At 33.0% G+C, this 24,513-nt stretch overlaps 1 protein-coding gene across 5 annotated transcripts in view; it reads right to left on the bottom strand.

Annotated features, from left to right (window-relative positions):
- ADGRB3 (adhesion G protein-coupled receptor B3) overlaps window positions 1–24,513 on the bottom strand; it is a 681,550-nt gene that overhangs the window by 281,739 nt on the left and 375,298 nt on the right. For all 5 annotated transcript variants that reach the window (XM_074333154.1, XM_074333156.1, XM_074333155.1 and 2 more), the window contains 2 exons: window positions 16,349–16,451; window positions 4,906–4,949 (listed from right to left, as the gene is read on the bottom strand). In XM_074333154.1, coding sequence (XP_074189255.1) covers window positions 4,906–4,949; window positions 16,349–16,451 — 147 coding nt within the window. The remainder of the gene's footprint in view (window positions 1–4,905; window positions 4,950–16,348; window positions 16,452–24,513) is intronic.

The raw sequence follows: 24,513 nt of genomic DNA, 5'->3' as shown, positions 1-24,513 counted from the left end.
ATTATGGAGAAGCAAACATAAATTTAGAGACTATCCGGTAAAATTAAATATGTTGACACCGAGGACATATATTGGACATATTAGAAGTTGCACATAAAATGTTAATTTGGAAGACTGAACATCATGTTTTTCAAGTAATCGTGTAATTTCTTTCCAAAGTGTTGACTGCCTCATATGATGTATTCAGTTACATTTTAACATGTTTTAAACATACCAATCTGTGCCATAAAGGTAATAATACTTCTTTAAGTATTATTTCCATGTTTCCCCTAAAACAATACGACCATCATATTACTGTTTTACAGATCTGTTCTTGGCCCGTTTTATTTAACTATTGTATAAATTAAGTCTCCAACAAGATCTCTCCCTTGTTCTTTTTGCTCCTTTATAATAAGAGTAAGAATATTAAGTTTTGTCCATGTTAGTTTGGCCCCAGGCTAGCATAACTTGAATAGAACTTTTAAAAAGAGCTTTATCATTTGGTTATTTCTTGGAGTGGAAAGGTTGTTTTCCCAATAATAGTAATATTTTGCATAATTGCTTTTGGCTTCAAAGAGCTAACAGGTCTTTCTTAAAGTGTATGTTTCTAAAGGTGTAATATTTTGTCTCCCTAATGGCACAGGTATGCCAGTCACCTGAATAGAAAAGAACATGATGCCAATCTTTCTGGAGTGATGGGATAAGGCTAGAGCGTCAGTTTTACATTTTCTAGGAATCATACTAGGAGGTAAACAAAATGGTGACTTCCAATATGAATGATAAAAGAGAGGAAGATGTCCTGGGTATGAAGAACTAAGGATAACAGAAACAAAGGAGAGGAATCACTTCAGTTGAAATACTGAACTTTGACATAAAACCAGACAGTGTCAGTCAGTCTCAATCAAGTTGGGATTATTGCTACTCTCGGCTCCAATAAATCAATTTGAAATACAGATAAATGGAAAGTCTAATCCTTAAAGTCTTTGTTCTTTGTTTTCAACTATAAGTAGGCAAATATGTTATAAATGGATTGATAAAACAGTTTAGCAATAATTAAGATGTTATAATTAAAATGTATGCAATTAAAACTCTGAAAGAATTTCTGAAAAGAAACATGATCCTTTACAGACCTGATAGCATCACATGGTGCTACTAAGATCCATGGTAAAAGACCACAGGCTAATTTAAAGAGAGAATTATAGGTTTATCACGAAATGTAGTCACCACACGTGATCCAATACTCAAAATCCAAATTTAGAATAGCCCAAAATACATGCAAATTATCATTCACCCAAATGACAGATTTTCAAGCTACATTACAATAAAACTTTTACAAAGGAAGTTTTCTCCTAACTAAAATAAGCTTATTTCTGCAGTAGGCTTTTAATGTATTTCATGGGTCAGCCATGACGAAGAATTTTCTAAATCCTGGAAATTAGTTAGCCAAAGCAGAATGAAAATACAGTTTTAAATTGTCTAAAACTAGTGTGTCTAATCAGAGCAAAATAAAATGTCTTTGGGATTATCAGGATAGCAGATGACCATTAGAAATGAAATTAACTGTTTATAATAGAATTTACTATGTAACAAGTTGATGTATTCTCCCTTCAAACTTCCAATGTTAGCTCTATTAATTTCTAAAAATATATGTCACTCATAAAACAAAACATAAACAGAAATAAGTTTTAAATAGCGAGGGTACCTGAGAAATATTCAAACATTCATTCTTGTACAAAACCAACCAATAAATATTTCTTGAATGTATACTATGTACAGGTGTACTACGGATTGAGAGTATAGTAGTGAATAAGAAAGATAAAGTATCTCACTTATGGTGCTTACTTTCTAGTGGGAGAGACAGACAATAGGAAAACAAAACCAAAGAAGAAAGTAGGAATGCATGCTATGAAGAACATAAAATAGGGTAATATAAGGAGAACAAGAGAGTAATGCTTTGGACTGGGTGGTCAGAGACAACCTCAAGGAGAAACACAGAAGCACAGTTTATATAATAGAATGAAATGAATTGAAAACCATCACAGTGTCATCAATATTGAGAATACTAAATCGATTACAATATATCTATGCAATGCAGCAAGTATAAGGAATGAAATATATATGTACCAATGTTTCCCTGAAAAATAAGACCTAGCCAGACAATCAGCTCTAATGCGTCTTTTGGAGCGAAAATTAATATAAAACCCTGTCGTATTTTAATATAAGACAGGGTCATATAATATAATATAATATAATATAATATAATATAATATAATATAACAATATAATGTACCGGGTCTTAAATTAAATTTTGCTCCAAAAGATGCATTAGAGCTGATGGTCAGGCTAGGTTTTATTTTTGAGGAAACACGGTAGTAAAATTTTAAAATTTTCCATTATATATTATTAAAATTTGAGAATGTCAAGTGTTACATACAGTATGATAACATTTATGTTAAAATACTGTTCATTTCTATGATATGGCTTCATACATATGTCAATGCATAAGTGGATGCTTGATATTATACATAGCAAAATATAAATAGGAGGGACCTTGGTGTGACGGGTGGGTGTGGAGATCCAAGGTGGTGATTATTAATGGGGCCTTTTGTCTTAGCAGTTATGTTAAAGTTTAACAAGTAAAATATACTCATGTATTACTTTTATAATTAAACATTAATTAAACAAATTAAAAGTAAGGCAATTTGATAGCCTACACCAAGATTAAAAGACAGCTTTTAATTTCAACTGTATTATAATCTTGAAATCATCATTTAAGTTAACCCTTTTCTGTATAAAAAGAAGTAGCTATATCTCTTCACTATTAACTATACTTGGAGTACTTATACTCAGTGTTAAAATCACTGCATTGATAAACTATTATATATATGAACATGATCACAGTAGAACAGATGTGAAAAAAATGAAATAAAGTGGTCTTAACCTTCATTGTTTAAAACTCATCCAGAAAAACAACTTAATAACGAAACAGTCTGGCAGGAAGTGTGATGGAACCGAAGTTCTGTGGCAGTGAAAAGCTTTCTGATCACTTAACAGATACGTCAAGGAACCATGAACTATACTGATCTCTTGAGACAGTCTGCTTTGAAAGGCAGATGAGCACACTTCTCACTGTTTTCTTCAAGGACAACTTAAAGGTTAAATTTTGTGAAACTAAGACAAGTTCTTTGTAATGGATAAGAGTCAGGTTATCAGCAGATGTTAGAGAAAGTAGAGCGTGATTGATTCCTAAGCTTAAAGCTGACCTCAAACACCAATAGTTTTATAAATTAAACAACACCTTAGACGTCTGTGAAAGGAATTCAAGAGAATTCAACAAAATTTGTTGAAAGGAATTCAACAAAATTGGAGAATTCTGTTTCTTTTTGTAGTATCCCTTTAACAGTCATAAAGGTCTTTTGGAATAACTAACACTTTCCCCTCTTTGGGTCAAGATAGAAGTGCACTCTACCCACTAAAAAGATAATTAAATCAAAGCTGGTATTCATGGAGATATGCAAGTAGCTGTAAGATGGCCTATTTTTCTAGAATAGAACACATTCACATAGATTTCTGTAGCATTTTATTTTTCTCTTGGCTGTACAGCATACCAAGCAGTGCCTTAGAATATATTACCAAGTCTTTTGTGGCTACTGGTAAAAAAGAAAGCTTACAAAAATTTTACTACCATGGATTTTCCTGTAGGATTTCAAAGAGAAAAAATACTGACATCAGTAAGGACATCCAGCTCGTCTTATCACCAGGGCAAGTTGGGATTCTCCTTATGGCACTAAGGTCCATAGAAGAGGATCCCTAAAATATCAGAATCTATAGTAAAAAATATGGTTAATATCATTGATTTCTCAACCACATAAATAACTGTAAATTGTACGTATTAGTATCCTAGGAATGAATGAGCACACTGCCTATAGGTTTGCTCTTTACCTAGAAATTCTAAGAATGTTCCTCTTCTAGACTCTCCACTAACTACAGGTGAGAGACAAATCATATAATAAAACCTCAGATGTAGATCAGATTTAGGGTGAAGAACACGGGAAAATCTTAGAATACATAGAACCCAACAACATAGTACCGTCTGACAGCATACCTATGGTGGTATTAGTTTTGGGGATTTATTGGTTTTTATCTCCCCTCCACATAAACAAAACAAAATGAAACCTGACTGTATTATCTGGCTACTATGCTGAAATAAAGCTACATAAGTATTTAAAGTATAGGAGTCTAATTAAGATGTAATCATGGATTGTTCTGCTCTTTAAGCCTTTAAAATTCATAGAATTACCAAAGAGATTAAGATGATTTTGACCAGATATATTGCAATTACTTGTACAAACAAAGGGATACATAGAAGAATTATTCATTTTATTTATTGTAATTATTTTCTTTTGTCTTCATGAATTTCATAAGACATATGAATAAGCAAATTAAATGTCACTCAACATTTTTATAACAAAACAATTTGGAAGGGCCACATAAATATTGCATTACTCTGATAATAGATTCAAGGTCACACAAGAAATGTATTGGCTAAATGACTATAGAGATTGCTATTTTATTCTGCAATGCTAAACTGAATTACTAGGGCCAAATATTGAAATAGCATTTGAGCTTCTATAATTTTAAAATATCAGAGCTTTTAAAAAATCCTCATAGAATTCACATCACAATGTGCCTTACACATTAAGTAATGCAATCCTATCTTGGGACGTAACCCGATGGCATCATCACACACACAAACACATTCATCATGCTGTCCTGCAGATTCAAAAAAGGAAAATGTTTTCTCTTTGAGTGTAACTCACACCCCAGTAACTTATCATATTCCTATTGACTAGCAGGAAGCTGAAATAACTTAATGTGCTTTGAATATTTAGTCCAAAGTAATGCAAGAAAACATCTGTCACTTACGTTTTTGAGTCATCCCACAACACACAATAGGGATTCAAAGTACCCTAAAAATAAGCAGAGAAAGATTAACTGTATCTTGAATACATACATAAAAAATCAAAGGATTGTGTAAAATTCAAACAGAATGGCCGAACTCTTAAATTGCAGTAAAATACTTTAAAATTCCACTTTTTTTGCATAAAAATTTTTCATGTCCTTTCTCATAGACTTTTTTACTCCTTTCACAATTTATTCACATGAAAACAAGTTATTTATTCACCATACTATAACCTGTATTTATTTTTTTGAAACTTGAAAATGAAGCTCTCATGTAATAAAAGGTCCATACTTCGATGATTTATATTATTTTTCTCTAAAATATTAATTGCTGGGTTGTTTCCTTTAAGAAGACCAAGGTATTTACAATATTTAAATCACAGTGAAACATCCTGCATTAGGCACATGTGCAACCACCACCACTGCCACTTCCTCTTCTTCCTCTAATTGGTCAGCTTCCTACAGGCAAGAGATGTTTGCATTAATTGTCAATTTCCAGAGAGTCTGTTGATTTGCAACACCTTCTTAATCAACTGATTATATAGAGTCATGTCTAATGAAATTATGAGAAAAAAATGCTTTTTTCAGGTTTAATTATTATGTATTTAGCAGTCACCATGACCTTCAGGATGACACAATGAGTTTTTTACACTTGATTATTCAGGCAAGTACTTTCTATTTTGAAGAGTACTAATCATTGGGAAGTTTTTTTCTTTCTGTCTGCCTGTCCACATTCATTGGCTCTTATTTTTCCCTTTGGAACTAACCTAGCAATTCTTCCTTTAGGCAATATCTTTAGATATCTGAAGATTCTATCATACCTCTGAAGAGTCTTCTTTTCTCTATTAAACATACTCTGTTGGTTTCAAGTTCTCTTATCCTCCATATCACTCATTTCCTGAAGCACACAGCACACACTTTTAAAATGTGTTTAGAGAAACCATTCACTTGTGTCCTACTTGTGCAGAACGAAGTAGTACTATTGCCTGTCCGATGGAGGTCCATGCTCTTAGTAATACAATCCGAGACTGTATCAGATATTTGGTAGTCTCTTCCTGAGATTGACAGGCATTATTCATACTTGAAATCTCTTAGGAGCTTTTTGAATCCTGACTTGTGCATACCACAAATTCATTATTGCTTCCAAGCTTTGTGTCATTACAGGATGAAGAAATAAACAGAATATATATATATATATATATATATATATATATATATATATATATATATATATACAGCCTCTTCCAACCAAGTCATTGATAAAATGATGACTAGGCCAAGGCAGGTAAAAGTTACAGTTCTGAAACAGGTACTGGCTTCTTCCCATAGGTGACTATGTACCCTGTCAGAACAAGTTTCATAGAAGAAGTGGGTTGTTAGCTGGTTTTTACAGGAGACAGAGATATGGATGTTACAGGGATGGGGAGTGGAATGGCGTTTGAAATTGGTTTCCTCATCTGTTCTATGAGAGCCTATCTGGTTTTATCTGAAATTTGCATACATCTTGTGACTTCCTAAGAAATCCTTTTTTGTGATCAGCAGAACACAATATTTTATCAAAGTCATGTCATATATATATCTAGGGATTTACTCAAAAGAGCTGAGAGTGCTTTATAAAAAATAAATTATCCTTGGCATATTACAATGAAAGGTACGGGAGTATATATTTCATGGATGTAGAAAGTAAATGTAGGTGAAGAACCTGAGATAACAGATCTTCTATATCTAGTTCACTTCTTTTAGTAATGTATGAGGTAGATTAAGTTAAATCTCTATATAAACCAATACAGAAAGCTGATTATATGATTGATATTTCAAAATTAGAGTTCATAACAGGTTACAACAAAATAAAATAATATTAGAAAAGAAGTATTATATGAACTAAATCGTTTGGGTACCCCTTTCCTTTTCACTCCTCCAAAGAAACTGATTTCCACTTTCAGATGAAAATACAGATGAGAAATGCTTCTTCTACTCTTATCCCATGCCTTTTTCATTCCTCAGCTTTATTCTGTACCTTCTTTACCTCATCTCTTAGATGCTTCTCTCTTTTATCCATCTTTGTGAACATGTAAAAAGCATCCATGTGAGAATATTATAGGTTCCAAAATGGACCACTTAATCTTATGTTTCCCTACACATTCTGGGATATACACGACAGGCAGACAACCCGCTAACATTCATTTTAACGCAGTCACTAGATATGTACTGGAAGCTGAGGTCAATTATTTAAACATTTGAAATTTAAAAGTAAGCAGAACAAATTAGAGGAATCTCAGTACCTGGAGAGACCACTCACTTAAGGAATATAAGAATATGTAATGGGTCATAAAGGAAAAAAAAAAACATGATGGATTAATTTTAAATAAGAAAAAATGGCGAAAAGATTCTGCTAGGAAACCACTTGTAAAATACTTGCTATAATTTTCAGGTACTTTTCTCAATGGTCCTCTGCTACAAGATCTGTTATGAGAAATTCACGGGGAAATCAATACCAGGAAATAAAGTGAGCTCAATGATGAGGAGCAGTGACGAATGACATGAGCGAGAGGAAAAGAGGCAAGCTGTGAACTAACCTATAAAAATAGATTTAAGAAATGCTTAAGAGTAAGAAAACAAAAATTGTCAGGTAAATGAGACAAGTGGGCTAAAGAAGATTAATTTACAAACCTGTCAATATAATTGACACTTGAAATATTAAAACTGCATGTATTTGAAAACTTTGGGAAAGAATATGCTATTATTGAAAAACACATTTTTAGCAAAAAAAGTTTTTTTCTCTTGCCTCCATTTAAAATTACACTCTTGTTAAACATTTCAACTCACCCACTTTTAAGCATTTTAAAAATGTACCATGACCCAAATATTCTAATTACCATAGATATTCTACATACCACTTTCAAGTGTCTTTAATAGTATTTCCTATTTTCTTTTACTTCTCTCTTCTGTTTCCACAACAACCAAACTAATATATCTGTTTAGATATAGCTATTTTAGACTATAGCACCAGGTTTGTCTTTTACTTTGTTCTACATAACTTTTCTTTTTTCCTCCTTTCCTTTGGTGGTTCTCTCTTTTCCTCTGATCTGTATAACTTTATATATATATATATATATATATATATATATATATATATATATATATATATATATATATATATAAAATAAGGAGTTTGACGTCTTTTCTAGTCCTCAATCTCAATGATTCTGGGAGGACATTCATAAGTGAATTTTACTATGGAATACTTTAAATACATCTCATCATGGTAAATTACTCTCATAAATTACATAACTCAGAAAAGAGAGCCAGGAAGATGATCAGAACAATTTGTTCCATTTATTTACTCATTCATGCAAAAATCACTTAATAAACTGTTACATTCCAGGTATCCTTGAGGCACTGGGAATACAGCATTGAACAAAACAAAATCCTGCCTCATAGGCTTAACTACAGTGAAGTGGGCAAGGGGAGAGACAAGCAACATAAACAAGTAAATATATAATATGCTGAATAGTACCCTGTGCTCTGATGAAAAGTAAATCACAATGAGTAGGAAAGAGTGGGAAGGGGATGGATTGCAATTTTGTATGTAAGGAAGGCTTTACCAAGAAGATAATATTTGAGCAGAGATCTGAAGGAAGTTGGTTACAGAAAAGAGAACAATCACAACAAAAATAAATAAAGACCAAGTTTCTCTAATTTTTCCTTGGTCTTTTTAAGTTCTGAATAAATTCAATTCACATAGTATCTTATTTACATTCTTGATAACTTAATGTTTTCAAAGTGTTTTCTCTGGATCTACTTTCGAATGACAGAGATGTTTATTAAAAAATGTGGATTCCTTGGCTCCATTAATTTTGAAATTAGGGATAAACTAGGAACATGCATTCTAATAATTAGACCCTCCATATCCCTTAATATGTATCCACATCAAATTTGGAGACAAATCTCTCAAGACACACACACAGATATAATACGGTTACTTTACTGTTTTTCTTCAAACTTTCAATTCCTTAGTGCTCATGTGCCATAATACATTCTGAATTGGAAAACTCTTAGCTTTCTTGTACCTTTCACAGTTCTCTGAAAACAAAAATACCCTCTTGTCCATAATGGCCAACCAAGCAAAGAGACAGAGCATCTAAGGACATAAAGAAGGGCAGTGACTTCATAACTATTTCATCACTTCCAATGCTCTGACTCAGATGTTCCAAGATGATTCTCTCTGTCACGTCTTCTAGTGAATTGTACATTGACTTTTTGAATGTGAATGGGAGCAAGACTTTTCACTATATTATCTCTCTTTAATTTTCTAAATTTTAGACATACAGGCATTGCATTAAAATAACCTGGAGTTTGCTAAGTTTATCCTCCCATTCTTTCCCCGTGAAAGTTTAGTTGTAATCATTAGATAACCGTACAAATAGATTTTAAGAATTCCTCCAGAACATTTCCAAAATAACTGACCTGATCCAGAAAAAAAGCCATTTATATCCTGTTTATAATTCTCATGCGTCTTGTGAAAACACACAAAATAATTCCAGGAATGCATGCTAGGGTAGGTAAGATCTTAGTAGATGTAAATTTTTCTGTAGTCTTATCTGTAACAGGTCCCTAAAAGCTGATGAATGGGAGGAAACCCTTACTGGGTTATGTCTCTTAAGCTACAAACAGTTCCATAGTCCCTGAAAGGGTAATACACCACCCACGGGGATGATATAGTTGAAAAAGATATGATATGAAACTCAACAACAGGAAATAGTCTGTTGAATGTTCTTCAAAACTTTTTTCAAGGTTATGGTGGGTGCTGTTTCATATTTTAGTACTTTTATTTATTTTTTTCTCATTCCGTTCTTATTTTTATTCCATTCTTTTATAACCCACATCTCTTCCCATTCTCCTTTCCCACTCACCCAAGAAAATATTCAGTCCCATATCCATTGACATCTCCATCATTCTGATACCATTTTCCTCCCATACTGTCTTTAGCCTATGTGTATCCATCCCCATCTCATATATGTCTTAGATCCTCTCTCGAATTTTAGTACTTTTAAATTATTTTTAAAAAGAAAAAATCTCTCTCTCTCTCTCTCTCTCTCTCTCTCTCTCTCTCTCTCTCTCTCTCTCTCTCTCTCGGGTGGCTGATAGATATCTAAAGTCTAGAGAGCCTCATCGAAAATGCAATACCGTGTTTCAGTAATAGGACTATAGAGATACAGAATTTTTGAATGGATTTACAAGGGTTCCATAGAAAGAATTACATTGGGAACAAGTCAAATCAAGGAGATGAAAAAGAAAGCATTGGCTTTAACGAAAGCAGAATGATATAAAGGCCACTGAAGTGAAAAATGCAGAATATTGTTTTATCAGAACGAGTTATATCCATGTTACATAGCTCTTCTAGAGGAGTTGGCAGCTATTTAATTGGAACACAGAGGGCATATATTCAGCTTCTGCTATATGGTTACTCAGTAGCTCACATTAACCAGGTGACACTATTTTTGTGGATGTGATAACAGCTTGCTTCTCTGATTTCTGAGATATATCACTAACCTGAATGCACATTATTTCTCAATGAATACTTTGCATTTGACATATGGGAAACAATAAAATATTGAAACACTATCACGGAATATTTCTGTGTGTAGCCTTCAAAGACAATCATTGCCTCCACGTATATGTGCCAGAGTGTCTTACCCACATATGGTTACATCATTCCTATAATGATTGCAAGGAATCTGGTGAACCTCTCAACAAACAAATGGGTCATCTAGGGGGCAAAAACTCTCCAAGTATTTCCTATGACTTCAAGTGGCAAATACTTTCCTAAACAAATACCTAAATAACTAGATTCTTTATAGATTTAACCATGGCTTGAATCTTTTCCTTTTATAGCTAAGAGGATATAATAATGTGTCCTAATAATATTTTTATGAGGTGTAGTGGAGACAAAGGCTGGCAGGGCTGGTTTTTTGCTGCTCCAGTCTATCAGCTGTCAGCAGAAAAGTTTTGCTAAATTGCTTTAAAAACTTAACATATCTGCAAATGTCAAGAGTTGTCCCTGACATGCAGCATCGGGTTCCACAAGGTTCGTCCTGTGGCTGCATAGGCAGTGCTATCTTGTGGTTTCCTCTGATTTTGCCTAATATGCCACCTCCTCTTTACAATGGCCATTCTTGCTGTCAGGTGATTACTTTAATCAGGTTCCTAAAGTGCTGGTATAATAATCAGCAGGATAAAATGTAATTTCTAGTTGCTAATTTTATTTTTATTGAATAATGTAATGTGTTATCAGTATTGTCATATATCTGGTTCAAATGGCACTATTAATGTATACATGTATATTACCTTCATAATCTAAAAATTTTGCAATGCTCCAATGCAGGGTTATTCACTTGCTATTGCTGCTGTAAAAATTACCACAAACTTAGCAGTGCAGAATCACAAATTTATTATCTTGCAGTTTCCGTGGGTCAGACGTCTGGTCTCTGCTCAAGAATTCACATTGGAAGAATTGCACTGCTTTCTGGAGGAGCTGGGGACAAATTCATGTTCAGGCTCATTCAGGTTTCAGCAGAATTTAGTTACTTGCAGTTGTAGGACTGAGTCCACATTTCCTTCTTGGTTGGCAACCAGGGGTTGCTTTAAGCTTTTGGAGGTTGCCTATATCCTTTGCCTTGTGGCCCTCTTCCTGTATCTTCAAAGTCAGCAATGGAAGTTGAGTCCTTTCTAAGTTGCATCTCTCTGACCATAGCCATAGGGGAAGGTTATACACTTTTACTGGCTCATGTGATTAAATTGGACCTACTCAGATAATCCAGGACAATCTCTCCATCTCACTGTCCTTACCCTTAGTCACATTTGCAAAATCTCTTTTGATTTGTAACATAACATATTCACAGTTTCTGGAGATTAGGATGCGGACATCTTTGGGGGCCATTATTGACAAATGATACAGCCCAGGGGCCCAATCTTGCCAGCCACTTATTTTTGTAAATAAAACTTTATTGCAGAGCAACAGGCATTTGTTTATATACTGTCTACGGCTGCATTCACACTACAACTGCATAGGTGAATAGATGGGACAGAGACCGCTATGGCTCAGAGGCTTAAAATACTTACTCTCTGAGTCTTAACTGAAAAGGTTTGTTGACCCCTGCTCCAACAATAGCATAATTATTCTAACATCTTTTTGAAGAATATTACTATGTATTATGAGTAAAACTAAATTGAATGTGAAATGTAATTGGGAAGAATGCTTACTAAAGTTTCAAATTTAGGATATAATCCAAACAAACTGTTGCTTCAGAACAATTCTATCTCAATTTCAGCAGTTGGCAGAGGCATCAATCTGCTTGTCTAGTTAGCATTTCATGACTCTCCTATAAAAATTACCAAGAGCTTTATGCAGGCAAAACATCAGAAATTTCTTCCAAATGGACAGAAACAAGGATAGGAGAGTAATTCAAAAAGTAAAGGGATACAAATACCCTTTTGTAGAAATTATAGATGCATAGACTGGACTTCTCTAAGCTTTGCCAAGTGATTTTTAATTCCTTAGGTTGTTACCAGCCTTTAATATTCATGAAAATACCCACTGATGAATGTCAGAATCTCTTTTCATTGTTTCTCATGCTTATCTGATAATAACAAGCAAATTTATTACAGTCCCACATTATGTTTTCCACTATTATTTACAAAGGTTATGGCTCATGATTAATTTTAGTGTATACACATAAAACTCTTTAGTTTGTTACCTTGATCCTATTAGTATGCAAGTGAATATGGAAAACAAACAAAGAAACAAAAAAACAAACCTACAAGTCCAAATTCTCAAGAGCTGTTTTGTGAATATGTCCAATTTAAGAACTACAGATTAACCTGGTGGATTATTTTCAATCCTGAAAGACAGTCGCATCATTTTACCTAGATTATTTGAGTTATTGTTCAGAGGAAGAAATCAAAAGAAAGGCAAGACTAGACTGCAGAGACAGTAGGCCAGCATACTCGTAGTCCTGTCTTGTCACTAGAAATGGAACTACATAAATACTGTTTATTTGGAAAAATAATGTGCATTCTGGCTTGCAAAGTTAGTAGGGAATGTAATAACTAAAATGCTTTTATTTACTTAGTTGTCTAACTCATCTGTAAAGATAGGGGTGTTATCTACCTTAGAAAGTCCCAGCAGGCTCAGACTTGTCAGACCCCAGGCATCCTAATGGTGGGTAAGTGTATATATGCATGTGATGTGTATGCGTGTACATTTAGGTCCATTCAACTGTACATCTGTAGGTCTCAATGATTCCTTTCAATAACGTTACTAAATCTCCTTATGTATTCAAGAATCAAACAACATAGATAGGCATAAACATCACACTGAAGAAACCTTAAGTTATATATATACACTCTTTTATGGGAGAAGCAAATTTGGTATTTGTTTAGAGCAAGCAATGACTATGCCTAAGCACGAAGGACCACAAACCCTGATTCTGTAGGCCATAAGAATAAAGCCATAAGCCAAAAAACCTGAACTAAGAATAGGATCTGACTCAATGACTTACAAGGTGGTTGAAACTGCAACTGGCTTTGCTAAATACAATTTGGAATTTCAAAATTCCATGTTCTGTTACCTATTCCTACCAGTTCCCAAGGGTCTTAATATATTTAACACACTTGAAATGGTATTTGTTAAAAAGCTTTTTAAAAGAACACATTTCATTTAGAAAAATTTAACAGGCTTTCCCCTAGACTCATTATAACTATTAATTCCTATTATTCATTTTTTTCCCACATTGTATATGAAACAGATATAATTTGCAAGTCATTAGTCTTTTCTGAGCTCAGAAAAGTACAGCAGATACTTCTGATATAGTTGAAAGTAGATAGACGTGATATTAGAAATATGTCATATCTAAAATAGTTTAATTTTGAAGGCAATAACAGTGATCATATATATCTCTATATAACTATAGTTGCAATGAAATTTCAGCTTGTTCTAATCAATTTCAATTTTCAGGTTAAAAATATATCTTTTCTTTACATTTTAGGGAAGATTTTTATGTTTCAGTATAGGCTCTTTTGATCTCTTCAATGGAAATAAAACTAGCATCGGTATGTACGCATAGAACGTATCTTTATAAGACTGGTAATAAATATTAAGATACTCAATACATCAGTCATATGTTCCTTCCCTCAGTGAACAATGGTATTTACAAATTCTAATTTGGATGGTAAATATAAATATAAGAGGCATTAGAAATGGAGAGCAAAAGGACTGTATGTATTGTACACACAACAGTGTGATAGGAATTATAAAACAGAGGAAAGAAATCAGGGATTGAGCAGTCCAGAGGGGCCTGTTCCATTGGGGTGGCCTCTGAGGACAGGCGCAGGGGGACACTGCACGTGAGGAGAGCATGGAAGTGAGAACACTTAGTAGCATCTTGTTCAGCGTAAACTGTTCTTCTTCCACGTCTCCTCCCTCAGCCCCCTTTTGTAACAGATTTGTCTACGTTCTCTTAAGTCCAGGACTTCTGGAGTAGAGACGGTGTTATTTTAAGTATCTGGTCAACTCACGCACTCAAAATATTGAAAGACAGAATGAATTCTAAGTGACTTGGACAATATCTCAGCATTCTTATATTCTGAATTGCATCATCATTCCAGTATCTAGCTGGTGCTTAATAAGATTTATTGACTGTACATTCTACTTTCCATATGCGGAAAATCAATTATTACATGGTTTATCTCTTCTGTAAATCGCCTATCTAAATATGCTCCCAGAAAAGTTGGACTCGAAGCTTAAATCTATTAATTTTAAATAGTTTTATTGAATTGAAATTGTGAGACTGTTTCATCAACACTATTTTTGAGGTTACTCTTTCTTCAATTTATGAGAAACAGTTATATAATTAACATGATCCTTAAATTCTAAATAATGATTTAATCTTTATTAGGGGAAGTTTTACAAATGTTCATTAACAGAAGTGTTTTCTCCTTAAGAAATATGGCATACATTCTGACAGTGTTGTTTTTTTGGTAAGCATTTTAGGGAATTAACATCTTACTATTTTTCACCAATGCTTATAACTAGAAAAACATTACCATGATAAACAATGAAAACAAACAAATGAGTACGTAAATATTTTTATAACACATTTTGAACATACAAAGGAATAAGTTCCATACTCAAAAGCAATGTTAAAATTATCTCCCAGTTTTCAGTGCAGTGATGAGATTAAGGCTATTCTAAAGGATGAGGAGGTACATATTAAATAGAACCAGTACGGTCACATTTTGGCAAAAGTAGGAAAAGACCTAACAGCTTAAGTATCAATTGGGATGTTTAAAAGTTATTGCTGAGAGATTTGAGATTTTCATTGAACAATCTGGGAAGCTGAAACATCTTAATAAAAAGTGGTTTAAAGGAAAGACAATTGTCTTTTTTTTTTTTTTTTTTAAATAAAACCAACGCTTATTTTTTTAGGGGAAGTCAAAAATTATAAAATATAAGAAAATACGTAAGTTTTATAGACCATAGGATGTGATTATAAATTCCATTATATCTTTCACTATGGCAATCTAGAAAATGGCAATCTTTTGTGCTTCTCTGTAAAAGCCAACTTCATAGAAATTTTGCAAGGAATAAAAAATATGCACATGAAACATATGAGACTGGCTTACTTTAATAGCGGAAGTATAAAAAGTATAATTAAGAAAGCCTTAATAGGAATCACCTCCCTTGCCTCTATTCCTCAATAATTTAAGTATTCAAAGTGAATATATAAAGGGTAAGTAGATATTTTAAGTTTCTACATAAGGTCTGACCAAGATCCAACAAACTTCAGTTGCAGTTGTATGGATTTAAGAAAGTGCTCTTGTCACTCTGAATGGAAGATTTAGATTTAGAGCACTGGAGCACCCAGGTAAGTTATAAGGAGCCCTTTCTGATCCTCAATGTAGAACGTTTAAATGCTACCCATCCATTCTCCTACCCTGAAGTTATCTCTCCTCTTTGTACTGTAACTGCTGTTGCTGCATGCATCTGAAATCTATGTATTCACATGGCAGTGCTCCCTCACCTCATGGTGAGACAGGTTCTTAGTCACCTTGATCTCTCTCACTGTCTAGTTCAGAGCCCAATCAGATGTGTACACTGATAAACAATTTATTGATTATTATAGGAGTAAACTGAGGAGAATTTTATCATGAAAAAAATAAGAGTTTATCATAGAATAATATGGCATTGTGTCTCTATATAACACGTATCTTCATAACAAATTAATTCATTTGCAACTCTAAAAAGCCTAGAAAATGGGTTCTGGTGTTATCGGTCAAAGAACGACTGTTAACCTTCATTGAAAGATATATTCTATAAGTAATACAATGACAAATGGAGGACACTTACATTAGCCAAATGAGCTAGTTCTATCTCCAGGAACGAATCTGTTGTTTTGGGTTCAGGCCTTATTGTGACCACGATGATTTTGGAATTAACGACAGTATAATTTCTGAAACAGAGTAATCATGATTAAAAGGAGAAATAACTGATGACACATGATTTCCTATTGCTCAATACATGTTTGGATGACATGTTAAATAAATGTATCTTAAGAAAAAAATAGGGCAAATAGATTTAAAACGTGACACTAAAGTACTATTCCTGGAAAAGTACAGTTTTTGTTTGTTTGTTTTGTTATAGATAAACTCTATCAGGAAACAGAGCACTGGGGAAAGGAGAAGCTATTGTTCACTGTTACCATTTTAGATGCCAGAAAGATGAAAAAGCAATAGCGCTGACAAGCTTTCGATTACTGAAATGTGATTCGCCGATGAGAGAGATGGATTGTGAATTTAAACCCTCAGGCAATCTTTAAATTAATATAATCCATTGATCTCAAGGTGGACTTAACAGTTTTGTTCTCCAGGAGATCAAATATTCTTCTTGCAAAGCGCTGTCATGGCATTTTTAAGACTATCTCAAAATTCATTAAGATGAATGATTAGAATGTGGTATAGCATGAAAGCAAGTGGAGTTTAAATATAAATAAATGCTGCTGATAATTATTGAGCATCATTCATTTCAGCAATAGAGATTTATAGGCCACTTCTTTATCTCAATGTGCTCAATGTAAGGAATATATTTGCCTTTGAAAATATCTTACCAAGTACAGTTTACTCACAAAGAAGTTTTAAATACAATTACACTTACAAGCTTCAAAAATTTATACATAAATATAAACATAGAAGACTGAACCAACTGTAGCTTGAATATATAGATTTTCATCCAACATACACAAAATGCTGCACATCATTTATTTAGAGATTTAAAGATTTTATTGTACTTTTAGCTATTTAAAGAAATATATATCATACATACATACATATGTGTGTGCATGTATGTGTGTGTGTGTGTGTGTGTGTGTGTGTCCATCACCCCTTTTTGATTCAAAATAAACCACCTGCTCTTCCATAGAGCATGTACTACCTTGGAGAATTCATTACAGGTATCAAAGATAAAGTCATTTAATCTTTTTCCTCCTTTTTGTTGTTTAAGGCATTATTTATAGATAATAAAGTTCAACAATTTTAAGTGGGCCATTTAATGCTTTTGGTAATTGTATTCTACCATGTCTGACATTGTCTACAAATCAAGACAGACCACTGATCCTTCACCCTAAACAGTTTTCTTGAGCTCTTTTACACTAGACCCCCCGCACACTCCCATGAGTCCAGGCAACCATGGACATGTTGTCACTATAATTATGCCTTTTCTGTAATTTTATTTAAATAGAATCATAAATTACACAGACTTTGTTTTTGACTTAATTCACTTAGCATAATGTTTTTGATATTTATCCACTTTGTGTCTTTTTATAGCTGAGTAATAGTCCATGATATGGATATACCACCATTTGTGGTCTATTCATCAATTAAGTAAGCAAACATTGGGTTGCTTTTGATTTTTAATGTTCACAAATTGTAGCCATTAATATTTGGCTATTATGTATAATTGGCATACATACTTTCTGCATGGATATGTATTTTTATTTGTCTTGGGTAAATACCTAGTAGTGAAACTGCTTGATCATATGGTAAAAGCATGTTTAATTTTACAAGTTGCTGCCATATTGTTTTCTAAAATGGCAGTACCATCAAAGTCATATAATTATGATATCATGGAACAATGCTGAGCTTCATATTCTTTATAAAAATGTTTTTTTTTTCTAATGGGATGGTTTTTGCCACAAGATTTCATCAAAAAGGAATAGTAAGCCATAGTTGGAGGAATTTACTATGTTTAGTAGTGAAGGAACTGTAAACACATAAGTGGGGTAACATTTTTAAACCATCTCTTGTGTATTTAGTAATGTCAACAAATTCTTAAACACTCGGAAAGCTTCATGGTATGTAGCCTAACAGTAAATTGTAAAAAAACAACAAAGTATAAGTTGTTTTTTACATTTTTCATGGGGAAGACAATTGCAAACAGAGAGAGCTGGTTAACTGTCATTGATTTCATTTAACACTAAATGGGTAAATTGAATGAAAGGTATATTGAGAAAGATATGAAAGAAAGTTCTAAATGCCAAGCTCCTTTTGCAAACTTGTTCTTCTCTGCTTCTCTGTCAGTAAAAGTGATCAGAGGGGCAAATGAGAATGACGGAATTAACAAAGCTGCAAGGTAATACTGGGCAATTAATTATATTAGCAGACATGACAGGATTCCCAGAGAATGACAAGGTGTATGTGGCTTGAAGTTGGGGAGAATGTTTGCCTTTCTTTCACCACCAAAAAAAATGTGGAAGTTTCTCCCAGAGAACACTCCTGAGCCACAGATAGAGTGCTGAGCCACAGATGCACCTTTCTTTCTTTCTTTCTTTCTTCCTTCCTTCCTTCCTTCCTTCCTTCCTTCCTTCCTTCCTTCCTTCCTTCTTTCTTTCTTTTTCTTTCTTCTCTCTCTCTCTCTCTCTTTCTTTTTCCTTCCTTCCTTCCTTCCTTCCTTCCTTCCCTTTTCCTTTTTTTTTTTTTTTTTTCAGATTAGCCTGAATGTGTTTCAGTTCTGGTTTTGTTACCTGAAACAAAAATATTTATACATCACCCAAATTCAACCTGTCCTTTTATTCTGGTTTTGTTTATAATCCCATTTCTCAGCTATAAATAAACCCAATGCTAATTTAACTTAACTATTAATTTTAATTAGTAAATTTGATAGTATACCAATATTTTGTATTATTTTAAAAGTTGCATAAATTGGTAATTTACCAAAAATACAGATGTGGGTATTCCAAAGATAAATTTATAATCTGGTTAATATATTTATGAAGTTCTCTTTGTGTGTATAGACATGTATGGATTTTGGCCCTGAGAAACTGGGCTGTGGAACGTAAAGTAGCTACGATAAGCAGCCTGCTATACAGTATGTTACTTTGTGTCAGGTTCATCAACTAGCCTGATGAGGATGGTCCCTCAAGGATGGAGTCTACTTTGTGGCTTTCACTTTGTGTGTCTGTGTATGTGTTTTAGGGCTAGCTTATTTAGAATACAATTGGGAAGGGATGCAAGCCAACACATTTATGCAGATAGTTGTTTTTATCACATGTGTATGTGTACTCCCCAACCTTGTGTTACTAACATGTACCTATCTCTGCTACAACATCCATTAATGCTATGTATGACTACTTCTACAAGATTATTAATTCAATGAAGGCACGATCTATATCTGGTATTTATATATCTTTGTCTGTATTATACTTGGCACATTTTAGTGCTAACACATATTTGAATGTCTTATTAAATAAGCACGTGCTTTAAAAAATGAAACTTTTGACTAAGTTGGTTTAAATATAATTCTAATATCATGGTAATAAAATGCTTAATGAAGGAAAAATAAACAAATTTACATTATACAAATTCCCTTTTAAAAAGTGTACAGTCTACAAAATTACCTTTAATTTATTCCATCAATTTAGTCCTATTTGCTTAAGTGACTATCTGGCTCCTTATATGCCATGTTAGGCTTTGTGATCTACTAATGCTTCCTGGCTGGGTCCACATTTGCATTCACTGCTAGTAAAGCAGATCTTACAGCCAAATAGATTTCATGACTAAAGTAATAAAGGTCTTTCCTGTCCTTGAGATTTGTCCTACTTGGTATCTAAAACATTTAAAAATGTGTAGAGTTAGTCACTAAAAGGAGACCTAAGTTATTCTTTACAATTTTTACAAAAGCTTAAGGTGCTTAGGGTACATGAACCCTATCTCAAAGAGAGTAAAATGTGATTAGAAAATACAATACAGCTATTTACAAGAGACCCACATTAGGTATAAGGACATACATAGACTGAAAATAAAAGATGGAAAACAATATTCCATGCAAATGGTAACCAAAAGAGAACAGGGATGGCCATACTTATAGCACACAAAATAGACATTAAGTCAAAAACTGTAATAAGAAACAAATTAGATCATTAATAATTATAAAAGAGTCAATTCACCAGGAAGATGTAACAATTAAAAACATATAAATACCTCACAGCAGAGCACCCAAATATATGAAGCAAACAATGACAGAACTTAAGGGAGAAATTGGTAATGGCACAATAATAGTAGACTATCAAGACAATATCTTATGTTTTAGTAATAGATAGATTAACTTGATAGTAGAAGAAACAGAGAACTTGAAAAACATTATCACATTGGACACAGCAGTCATATACATAACACTCCATCCAACAAAAGCAGAATATACATTCTTCTCAAATGCACACAGAATATTCTACAGGATAGATCACAGGTGAGGCCACATAAAAATCTTAATAAATTTAAGTTAATTGAAATCACACCAAGTTTCTTTTCTGACCACACTGGAATGAAATTAGAAATCAAAAGAAAAATGGAAAATTCACAAATATATGGCTCTTGAACAATCAATGGGTCAAAAACAGATTACAAGGGAAATTAGAAAATATCTTCAGACAAATGAAAATAAAAACATAACATACCGAAACATATGAGATGTAGCAATAGCAGTAGTAAAACAGAAATACATAGAACTAAAGCCTCCATTAAAAAAAAAAATCTCAAATCAACAACCTAAATTAACACCTAAAAGAACTAGGAAAATAAATAAATAAATAAATAAATAAATAAATAAATAAATAAATCCCAAAGTTAGCAGAAGGAAAGAAATAATGAATATTAGAACACAAATAAATGAAATAGAGAATAGAAAAACAGTAAAGACGATCTACAAATTTGACAAGCTCTTAGCTGGGCTTTCTAATAGGAAAAGAGAGCTAGCTCAAATAACAATAATCAGAAATGAAGAGGAGACATTACAACTGATGCCCCAGAAATAAAAAGTATGATAATGGATTATTATGAACAATTATATGCCAACAAACTGAATGACTTAAGAGAAATGGATAAAATCCTATAAACTTACAATCTACCAATACAGATTCATGAAGAAAAGAAAAAAAGTCTAAACAGACCTATAACTAGTAAGATTGAATCGGTAATCAAAAACCTTCCTCCAAAAACAACAAAAAGCCCATGACCAAACAGATTCACTGAAGAATTCCATGAAACATATAAAAAAAAAAAAAATTCTTCTCAAACTCTTCCAAAACACTGAAGGGGAGGGAACAATTTCAAACAGCATTACCCTGATGCCAATATCAAAGATGTCATCAGAAATGAAAACTACAGGCCTATATCCTTAATGGATATTGATGTAAACACTTTAAAGAAAATACTAGCACACCAAATTCAACAACATGTTAAAAGGATCATACACCATGATTAAGTGGAGTTTATCTCTGGGATGCAAGGATTGTTCAACATATGAAAATCAGTCAGTGTAGTACACCACATTAACAGAATGAAGAACCACATGGCCATCTCAATTGATGGAGAAAAGGCATTTTTAAAAAAATCAACATTCTTTATGGTAAAAAAAAAGAAACTTACAACAAATTAGGTATAGACGTAATGCACCTCAACATAATAAAGGCCATACATGAAAAATCCAGTTAACAATGTACTCAATGGTGAAAAAATGAAAGTGTTCACTGCAAGATCAGGAATAAGGTAATAGGCAAGAAAGAGAAATAAAGAGCAACCAAATTGGAAAGGAAGAAACAAAATTTTCCCTGTTTACAGATGAAATGATCTTCTATGTAGAAAACCCTAAAGATTTCACAAAAACCTGTTAGTACTAATAAATTTGGCAAAATTACAGTATACAACATCAACACACAAAAATCAATTGCAATTTTATACACTATCAATGAATAATCCAAAAAGGAAATTAAAAAAGAAAAATCTCATTTACAATAGCATCAAACACAATAAAAGTTAGGAAGGAACTTAATCAGGAAAGCAAAAGACTTGTAAACTGAAAACCAAAAAATATTGCAGAAATAAATCAAAGAAGTTACAAATAAATGGGAAGACATGCCATGTTCATTAATCGAAAGACTTAATAATATTGATAAAATGTCCATACTACCCAAAGTGATCTATAAATCAATGGAATCCCTATGAAAATCCTAATGACATTTTTTGAAAAAAAAAGAGAAAAGAAAATCCTAATATTCCTATAACATCTCAAAAAACCATAGTAAAATCTGGCGGCCACACACTTTCTGATTTCAAAACACTACAAAGCTACAGAAAGTCAAAATAATACAGTACTAGTATAAATACAATAGAGATCCCAGAAATATATCCTCACTTTTATGGTCAACTTATCTTTAACAAGAATACCAAGGCTGTAAAATGGGGAAGGGATAATGTCTTCAATAAATGGTGCTGGAAAAATTTGATATCTGTATGTAAATTAATAAAGTTGGACCTTTCTGTTAGACCGTATACCAAAATTAACTCAAATGGATTAAAGATCTAAACATAAAACCTGAAACTATAAAATTCCTAGAAGAAAAATAAGGAAACAACTTTGCAAATTATTTCTTTGATGTGACATCAAAGTAAAGGCAACAAAAGCTAAAATGTAGAAGTGGTACCATATCAAATATTAAATAAAAAAAAAGATAAAAGAAAAACAAAACTATACAGTAAAGGAAACAACAGAGTGAAAAGGCAATCTACCAAATAAGAAAGACTATTTATAAGCTGTTTGTCTAAAAAGGGTTAATATCAAGAGGATATAAGGAAGTCTAAACCTCAACAACAACAACAAAAAACAAACAATAGATTCTAAAAGTGGTCAAAACACTTAACTAGACATCCCTCCAAAGATGATCTACAAATGGCCAGCAACTGTTTGAAAAGATACTAAACACAACTTATCCTCAGGAGAATTCATTTCAAAACCACAATGAAATATCAATTCATACCATTATTAAAAAAATAGAAAATAGGGGTGGCCAGTTAGCTTAGTGGGTTAGAGTGTGGTGCTAATAACACCAAGGTTGCCAGTTTGATTCCTGCATGGGCCATTGTGAGCTGCACCCTCCATAAAAAAAGAAAAAAAGGAAAGTAACAAGTGTTGGCAAGGTTGTAGAGAAGTTGGAACTCTTGTGCACTGTTGGTGGGCTGTAAAATGGTGCAGCTGCTATGAAAAACAGTATGGAGATTCTTCAAAAGATCAACAATAGAATTACCATGTGATCCAGAAATCCCACTTTTGAGTATAGAACTAAAGTATTGAAAACAGGATCTCAAAAAGATTTGCACACCTATGTTCACTGCAGCACTACTCATGATAGCCAAGAGGAGTACACATCCTAAATGCCCATTGCCAGATGAACTGATAAAGAAAATGTTGTATATATAGACAATGGAAATTTATCCAGCCTTAAAAAGATGGAAACTCTGTTATATACTACAACACGGGTGAGCTTTGAGGACATTATGCTAATATGTTTGAAATAGCCAGTCACAAAAAGGCAACTACTGTATGATTTCTCTTATATGAAGTATCTAAAGTAGTCCATTTTTTAGAAACAGAAAGTATAATAGTAGTGTCCAGGGGCTGGGGGAGGAGGTAAAAGGTAAATTGTTGTTCAAGAAATACAGTTTCAATTTCACAAAATGAAAATACTCTAGAGATGTGTTGCACAATAAGGTGCACATAGTGAACAGTACTATTCTGTACACTTAAAAATAGTTAAGAGGGTATATTTCATGTTGTGTTTTTTACCACATTAAAAAAATACGATGCTGCCTCACAGAAGAAACGTCAGTGGAGGGGATTATGGAACTAATTGTGCAAATAAAGTGTAGCCATGCAAGGTACAGTAAAAAGATGTTAATTGTTTAATGAAAATTATTAAAATTACTGTAGCCTCTTTCCACTTTTAGAATTATTTCTCATGTACCTTCTTTTTTTCTTTCAATTAAAGTTTGTTGGGGTGAAAATTTTCAGTAAAGTTACATAGGTTTCAGGTGTACAATTCTGTAATACATCGTCAATATATCACATTGTGTTTATCACCCAGAGTCAGTTCTCTTTCTATCACCATATATTGGATTCCCTTTACCCTCAGCTACCACCCGCCACTCCCCTTATCCTTTGGTAACCACTAAACTATTATCTGTGTCTAT

The sequence above is a fragment of the Rhinolophus sinicus genome, linkage group LG05 (genome assembly GCF_036562045.2).
Source record: "Rhinolophus sinicus isolate RSC01 linkage group LG05, ASM3656204v1, whole genome shotgun sequence".
Lineage (NCBI taxonomy): Eukaryota > Metazoa > Chordata > Mammalia > Chiroptera > Rhinolophidae > Rhinolophus > Rhinolophus sinicus.
The sequence above is the reverse complement of the archived record's forward strand: the minus strand, read 5'-3'. Positions and strand labels throughout refer to the sequence as shown.